General features: G+C 39.9%; 1 protein-coding gene across 1 annotated transcript; it reads right to left on the minus strand.

Annotated features, from left to right (window-relative positions):
• Positions 1 to 972: 972 nt before the first annotated feature.
• si:ch211-71n6.4 (para-nitrobenzyl esterase) lies at positions 973 to 8,346 on the minus strand. Its single transcript, XM_063882595.1, is given in 11 exon segments — positions 973 to 2,140; positions 2,456 to 2,683; positions 2,909 to 3,076; positions 3,764 to 3,822; positions 3,931 to 4,130; positions 4,392 to 4,588; positions 4,977 to 5,084; positions 5,608 to 5,944; positions 5,946 to 6,029; positions 6,612 to 6,891; positions 8,237 to 8,346. Coding segments are annotated over 10 exon segments (1,797 nt in total). The 5' UTR covers positions 6,885 to 6,891; positions 8,237 to 8,346; the 3' UTR covers positions 973 to 1,997.
• Between the last annotated feature and the right edge of the window lie 638 nt (positions 8,347 to 8,984).

Raw genomic sequence — 8,984 nt, forward strand, 5'->3', positions numbered from 1 at the left:
CCTCGCTAAAATGTCTGGCTAATCTAGATAGCTATCCTTGGCTATGATTGCTAATGAATGCTAGCATTATTTACTACATGGGTAACAATGCTAGCTAGCTGGTAAATCTACTTTGAACAAATGAACTGATATTGGGACTACATGTTGCAATTTACTGTATACGTTCATAACAAACTTCCTTTAAGTTCATAAAAAAATATAAAATAGTATAATATATAAATTTCAGGATGTCTTATCCAGCAAGTTTGCGAAAAGTGTTTGCTAATCATTAATACAATTGCTACTAGCAATGCTAATGATTGCTAGCAGTAGGCTATTATATTTAATAGCTAGGTAACACTGCTAGCTAGTGGGTTACACTATATGTAGCTATAATATCTACTGTTTAGCTACATAACAAGCTGCCTCATTGTATCCTACGTGTAAATATACAGTATATATTATATATTATTATAAATCAGAATCAGAATACCATTATTCGTCCCACAGAGGTGAAATTTACATGTCTATGCTTTATTTATGTAAAGAGATTTATCTTTGTTCTGTAGTTTCTTAATTATTATTTAATCTTAATGTGTATCATATACACCAAACACCAAGGCAAATTCCTTTTAATTGAACAATCCGTTTGTCAGATTTTTACAGTTTATAGTCATAAAGTGTTTGGTGCTTTTATAAACATAGCTTAATCATACCTCTATAATAGCAGAAAAAAACATTGTACGTTGTAGTTAGCATTATTAACTATAGCTGGGTAGCTAAGGCTAGCTAGGACGATAACACTGATACCACTATCCATGCATTGTTATCTAATACAGTTTTCACTATAACTACATTGACTTGAATGTAAACATTTTTGTAAGTTTAACTGAAATTTTAAGTTTCTTACTAAAATATAACGGTAACAATTATTTCTCACGACTGCAAGAATACATTTGAATCCATGCTTTTAAAGTAAATGCATAAGAATGATTGTTTTTAGTGTACATTTTATTGAGCATATACTAGGTGACAACATTTTCAATGCATTAACAAACAAAAAAGCATGATGACAAAATCCTAATTTATGTTTACAAGCAATATAAAGAGCTCATTAGTGGTTAGAGAAAGAATATAGTGTTTCAGATTTAGTTAGTTGTGAATTTAAACTCCCTGTTTTCTGATGTAATCAACTTAACAGCTTCATAGGAATCTTAATCAATAGTGAGTGCAATGAAATATGTATGTTGTAAAAGTTCAAAGGAAAGTGCAAAGAGAGGTTAGGAAATGGTGCAAACAGCAGGACATTTCACTGACATGTTCACAGAAACAACACAAAGATATATGAAAAAAGTCCCTTCTTACTTCAATCATTTCCCTGAATTTAGAAACTGTACTTGGCAGGAACATTTTCTTACGTTCAACAGTTTTAGTTGTGTATTCACAATTAAAACGCAAGCACTTTCACGCCACTTCACAAGGAATTAACACACCAAAAGACAATTTATACATGTCCCTTACACATCCTGATTTCCCTTTAATTAATTGTACAATACACTGTATATCCCAGTTTCGGTTACAGTCACTTTACTCCAACTCGAAAATAAAAACATTTTCCCACCTCTAGTGTTACGAGGCCAATGGAAAGTTAAAGGCGTACAAAGCAGGATTTTAAAAAATGTATATATATTATGTATATATGTGTGTGTGTTTTTTTCTCTAGAAATAACACTCTTTCATTGTTTTGAATTCATATCCCAAAAACTGACTCTACTCTAGGTTAAGTGAAATGACGTGCTTTTCTCATGACTGTGAACTAACCACTGTTAAGTCTTTGCACTTCTGTAGATTTTACAGAAAAGGTAAACAAAATAAGCTTCGTAGATCTTAAACACAGATTTGCACCATCAAAATCAGCGATGTGCTTTTAAGCTCACAGTCAGTTTAGCATGAGATCCAAAGCAGTGATTTCAATCAAGTCTAGTGAAGAGAAGTCAGTGACGACGGTCAGTGGTTGGTCAGTTGATCCAGGCGTACGCAAACAGACCGTTCTCCTTCCACAGCTGACAGCGAGCCGACGAGTAGCTCTGCACCGTGGACAGCTGGTCGGACAGGAGGGCAGTGGCTGCTGGGTATTCTGGCCACTCGTCTGCCATCTTACCTGCAGGACAGAAGAGGAGGGTTTTCAAGGATGTATAAAGAGAACAGTGTTGGAGGCATTGTGAGTAAATGGGTCACATGATATAGAAGCAGTTGCAAAAGTATTGAAAGTAAGTGTGAGTTTGATTCAATCAAACGGTGGTTTATTGATGATCCCTTAGTGAAACGCTGTTTTTAAGAGCAGGCTAGAGGACGCAAAGTCTGTGAAACTGCAGAAGAAGACCATCCAACTTAAACACTTAACAGCTGTAGCATCTCCTTTTTTGATTCTGCACGGAATCACAGGAGTAATCACATGCACAGGGAGCTTGTTCACCTGTTTTGGCGAAGGTGACGAGGTGTCGTGTGATGAGCTCCTGGAAGCTCCGGTCTCCATCAGAGAGAGGTTTCCCCAGAGCCGCCTCCAGCCCTCCAAAGAACGCGACGGTGTCCAGGCAGTGGAAGGAGAAGCGGCTGGGGAACGGCAGCAGGTCTCCGGAGACGTTCACTGGGCCGGAGGGGGTGTGCGTCACAAGGTACCGATACACCGGACTGTCCAGGGCCTCTGTGCACAGGGAGGGGGTATCAGACCAACAGCTTTATATTTAAGAGGTCCTATTATGCTTTCTTTTTTCTAAAACCCCCAAATCACCTCTCCCACACACTCCCCCACTGCCTGAAACGCCTCCATTGGACTTCTTAACACATTGTACGTGATATTTACCAATTAGTACCAGGTACATTTTTCCCATTAAAAAATAGTTGGGGTAGCACGTGTGAAGCAGTTCACCTGCAGCTCTTTGGGCCAGGTCGCTGTTGGGGCAGGTGACCCGGATGTCGGACACCATGGTGGTGTAGCTGCGCTCCGGGCAGCGGTCTGTGGTCGGGCAAGGGGTCGAGCTGGGGTACAACTCCAACGCCTTGGTGGGGAGGGTCTCACTGAAGGACTGGAGTTTATCTGTGAGGAGAAGAGAAGAGATGAGGATATAAAAGACAGGATTATATTTACAGATATATATATATATCCGTAAATATGTATATATATGTATATAAATATATATATATATATATATATTATATACATATACAATAACAGAAGGCAACTCATCTTCAAATTAATTCAGAGCATTATAAGCGCTGTTAACAGCAGTTTGTAAAATGGTCACATCATCCAATCCAATTTATTTTAAATGTTGTTGTTGATGTTTTTGATTGTATTTTTAAGGTTTTAGCTATCATACATGTCATAGTTGATGTTTACCTTTTTAGATTTGATTACCTTTGTTTATCTTATCTCTCTCCCCCCTAGCTGAAACGCCTCCATTGAAATCCTTTGTTTACTTCCGGAGCATAGTGACATCACAATGTAAAACTCACGCTCCTACACATTGTACGTGATAGGTTAAGGGGCGGGACATCTCTAAGCGGTTGGCTGATCCCAACAGAGCCGCCCACCTAACCAATCAGAGCAGACTGGGCTCTGGTTTCAGACAGAGGGTGAAAAGAGGAGCTGCAGCACAGGCAGTATGAGAAACATAAAGAGCTTTTTGAACATTAAAGCATGGAGACATGTCCCAGGAGAGACACTACATACTGATATGAACTGGAACGTGAGAATTAAATGTAATTAACAAACAGCTGTTACCTGTCACAAACCACCGGTAGTCGCCCCAGGTCCACAACGAGATGTTTTCAGCCAGTGGGCTACAGAAAAAACACACACACACACACACACACACACACACACACACACACACACAAGTTAAATCCCAGCAGCTGACAGTAATGAACCTGAACCAGGTGTCCTCTCACCTGAAGTCGGCTTCCTGCTCCGTCGTCCCGATGACAAACGGGACGTCGTTGTAGTTTCCTTTCTTCTCCCACACCTCGAAGGGTGGAGCCTCAAGCACGTATCCATCCACCACCGCTACGGGGCCCACGAAGTGTCCTTTGATAGGGAGGTCCGTCAAATCGTCTGCAGCCCAGGATGGAAACTCCTGCCACGGGATGGCCTAGGGGGGAGGTGGGGAGTTAGCTTTTACAAAAGGGTCTTTGGTGACATCTGAAAAAAGGGTTTAGCTGAACAATAATTTCCCTATTCTGCTTTTTTGGATGTTTCCTTTCCTGTAGTTTGTTATAGGTTTTGGTGCATGTAAATGGTCTGCAAAGGATAAATCCCTGTGTTGGAGCATGTTGCAGGAATGAGTCCCAAAACCTGGATATGACAATAAACTTGATTTAATATAAAAAAACGGGCTGTGCAGAGTCGGTACCTTTAGGACGTCGGTGACAGGGAGGCGTCTCAGGCAGCTCAGGTCACTGCAGTCCGTCTTCTGCAGGAACAGCAGGTTGTCGGACTCGGCTTGTTCCAGCGTCGCCTTGTAAACGTACGAGCCGCTCATATCCACCGCCGCCCGGAAGAGACCCTTCGCCAGCGGAGACATCATCATGGTCCACACCGACGTCCCCCCTGACACAGAATAAAATGCAGAGACATATATTACATTTAAAAATAGGAACACATCCCAGGTGATCCTAAACTCTGCCTGTCCCCTTCTCTTCTCTAGCGTTAGAGAGCTGCAGGAATGTGTCATTAACAATAACTTCCTGTTCCCTGTTCTGGAAATCAATGGTTTTTTAAATGTTTTTTTGGTTGTTATCCTTAAATATGGTCTGTCGTTAACACCAGCTGAACAAACGTGTATTTGACACAGATTATTTTCTACAGTAATTCAAAATCACATGGAGAAATCTCATTGGACAAAGGGAGATGCTGCCTTCAGGGTCGGCCTAATTGGTCAAACAACACGTTAAGGACACATGCTCAATCAAAGCAAAACTTTACTGGTCACATATACCTGAGCTCTGTCCAAATATGGTGACTTTCTCAGGATCTCCTCCGAACACTTGGATGTTTTTCTGGACCCACTTCAGAGCCGCGATCTGGTCCATGAAGCCGTAGTTGCCTGAGGAAGATGGAGGAAGAGGGAGGTCCATTAGCAATACAAAAAAAGAAAAGTATTTGATCTGGCCTTATTTCAAGTGTCCTAGAAACAACCAGAACAAACTAAAAGGAACTCTTCTCAAGCCAAGGGAGCGAGGAAATGGGCCATGGAGTCAGGAGTGTTGAAATTAATAATGTTATTCTGTCACTTTTAGCAGGCTGTCCTTTCACAGTGGGCGTGTTTACTTCAGGAACAATGTGATACCACGATGAAACACTCAAACTTCTATTGACTAGCTCTCCAACCAATTGTATGTGATAGGCTGAAGGGACATCTGTAAGCGGTTGACCAATCACAACAGAACCGGCCAGCTAACCAATCAGAGCAGACTGGGCTCTGGTTTCAGACAGAGGGTGAAAAGAGGTGCTGCAGCACAGGAAGTATGAGAAAGAGGTTTTTGAACATTAAAGCATGGAGACATGTCTCAGGAGAGACACTGAATATGTATTTATGTAAACTGTGTTTATTTCCCACACAGTCTGACCTGAGGTGTTTGATGGAGACCCCTCCCTCAGCATGTTCAGAGCCATGAATCCGAAGGCGTTGAGTCTGTAGTTGAAGCTGACATACACTATCTGCGTGTCCACCGCCAACTTCTCAGTGGGGGAGTACCCCGGCTCCCCCCCACTCAGCATGTGCAGGAACCCCCCGTGAATCCACACCATGACGGACAGGCGGGCGGTGGGCTGCAGGCTGGGGGTCCAAACGTTGATGAAGAGGCAGTCTTCCTGCCCCAGCACCTTCCCTGCCGCCGTCAGAGGACGAACCTGAGGACATATGCTGCGGAAACGACCCGCGTCCGAGACCCCGCCACGACACAAGCGGGGGGGCTGGGGGGGCCCAACGCAGAGGGCCCACAGGGGGGGCAGCGTACGGCATTCCCTTAAAGGAGTAGCCGCCATTTATCTGAGAGAGAGAAGGAGGCAAAAGAGAAGTTAAATTAACAACAGGAGTCGGGGAAGAAGTACTCCAATCACTACTTATAGAGTGTGGTATATAGGTTTTGGTATAGGGATGCACCGATTGCAAAACTGTCAGCCGATGCCGATACAGATGTTATGAATAACTATTTTTGCTGATGGCCAATGTTTAACTATGTAACATGTAATGGTAGCATAATGCAGATAAGGCAGCCTATCCGTTTAAGAGAGAGAGTGGGGGATACGTATGTGCATGTGTCAGAGCGAGAGAGAGGTTAAGCGAGCCATAACGTTTCTGGAAGTTAACGGGAGTAGCAGTTAGTATAACAAAGTCACAAATATAAACGACGGCCTCCAAAGAACACTGAAGAATGGATTTAATTTACCGATCCTGCAGACACCCGCTACACGGGGCGGAAGTTCTGCACCATGCACAGCGTAAAATCCCAAAGTTCCCTGCTGAGGGAGTTTCTCAGCACATGAAAACAATCAGTCAATTACTAAAATAGTAGGTAATCATCTAAACACTTGTGTCTGCAGCTGTGCAGCATTGTGTTTTTGAACTCACGTGTCGGCCCCTGAACGTCCCGCAGGAGGTGGTGACCTGCGTGACACTGGGCGGCAGCGTCTTGGCCAAGTAGGCCAGGTATGAGGCGAGGGGAAGGAGGGCGAGCACGCAGAGAAGGATTAAGACCATGCAGCGACGTGACAAAACCAGCAAGGGGCTGATGTAGTGTCTGTGACGGGCGTACTGCGCCTCCTCCTCCTCCTCATCCTCCTCCCCCTGCACCAGGTACCGGTATTCCGTCCTCCCAGGTACCTCGAACACATCCTCATCCATCTTCAATCTGAGACACAGAAAGTTACACAGAGTTGATGTTATGCATATACATTTCATTACATATTCTATTTGGCATGTATTTAGTTTACTTCTATTAACATTAACTTGCACTGATGAGTCACTTGCATTTAATTGGACTATTTTTAAATTGTTCTACTTTTACTTTATTATAATTTCTTGTTGCACAATTCTTATTTTCTTTTACTTGATTTTATTTAATTAATTGTATTTTATATTTCTTTTTACATGATTTAATTTAGCATATTGTATGTATGCATTCATACATTACTTTCATTACTGAAACTACGCTGCTATTGTGCACATAACAGTAAAACCCTTTGAAACTTTGGATCTGGAATATATAAATGTAAATGTAAAACCCCATAATAAGACTTCTTCAACTGACTTGCAGAAAACTCAAAATTGCATCACACACATAAACACATTTTCAGAAAAATAGTTGGTGTTATTTTTGTCTTGGGTCAATGTATTATCACAGTTTCTTTAAATCTCATTTGTGATTAAATTATTTGCAATTATTTCTCAACTCAAATAAGAAATCAAATATTAAATAATAACAAAAATGTAATGACTTAAATAAACGTCAAAGTATAAATAATAATATAGACAGATCTGATCAAAATAAATCAACAAATCAGAGGAATATATGAACTTTTAATTCTCAAGGTTATTTTTCATATATTTAATTCAGAAGATCCTTCTATTTAGATTAAATTAAGTTACAAATGTCCATCAAACGTGGTATTGCTTCTTTTATTACAAGAACAAGTGTTTACGTTTCTTCTTGGACTCTTTTCCCTAGCAACAGTGTGTTTTTTTTAACCATTTATCTTATAAATGTTTCCCAAAAGCCAGAAAAACAAATCGGATCACTTTTAGCTGTGTTTGTATTATTTTGTTGTACTGTTAAACAGAGGGCTATCGTTGTGGTGCATAAACACACAGGAAAACAATGAGCGGATAAAGACACAATGCTCAACAACACAATGATTAATTCACAAAACAGGTGAATCCAACGTCCCGTTATTTCCTCCCAACATGTTATTATGAATCAGTATAAACTTCACACGCCCAGAATCATCTCAGTGTGTCTTTTCTCAACTTCCAACCTAAACAAAGCACATTACGTTAGTTAAACGCTGTTTTTCGATGTCATTTGACGTGTTCTCTAAGTGTTGTTAGACCATGTTTGTGCACTCAATCCGTTTTTCCTGTCGTTTCCTGTTTAGCTTCAACTTCCTCTGACCAACTATGGAGATGTATATTCACTAAGACACAATCATTCTTCATTTAACTGCAGAATAACATGAAATAGAGTTGTACAAACTTACCATGTCCTGTAAACACACAACACCTGGAAAAGAAAGTCACACAAATGATGGGGACGCTTATTATTCTGCTGTGGATCTCGCGCATGTCCTCAAACTTTTCCCCTCTTCTCTTTTTACACTTAAAGGGGCAGAGTCACCATGGGGCTTATTGTAGGCTCAAGTGGGATGGGAAGAGGATTAGAGCCACATGAGAACAATGGTTTGGGATGTAATCAAAAGTTTAACACAAATTGACTTCTGAGTTCTGATTCAGAATTCTAGGATTTTCAGGAACAAATAAAACATTTAATTAAATGAAAGGTTCAGAAAAAAAAAATATTTCTTTCAGAACTTTTTGATGTTATTTTTATTATTATTATTTTAAACGTGTATTATTAATAATATTATTATTATTTTATTATCACTATTATTATTATTTTAAATGTGTATTATTATTATTTTATTGTATTTTTTTCAATTATTTTGCTTTATTTTTCATTTCACTATTTTATCATTATGTTGTATTATTGTTTGGTTTCATTTGTTTATTTTTATTTCTATAATTATTATTGTATTTTATATATAATTGTATTTTTCTCTCCAAAAACTAAATATTTCCAATATAATAAAACATATAGGCAACCACACAATGATGAATTATTCTTTCATATTCAGTCTTGCATAAATGTTGTGTAATATTTGCAACAAAAATAATTCAGATTTTGTTTGGGAAGTGTTAACTCAACAAACCATGCTTTCTTGTAAATGG

The sequence above is a fragment of the Eleginops maclovinus genome, chromosome 4, assembly GCF_036324505.1.
Source record: "Eleginops maclovinus isolate JMC-PN-2008 ecotype Puerto Natales chromosome 4, JC_Emac_rtc_rv5, whole genome shotgun sequence".
Taxonomy (NCBI): Eukaryota; Metazoa; Chordata; class Actinopteri; order Perciformes; family Eleginopidae; genus Eleginops; species Eleginops maclovinus.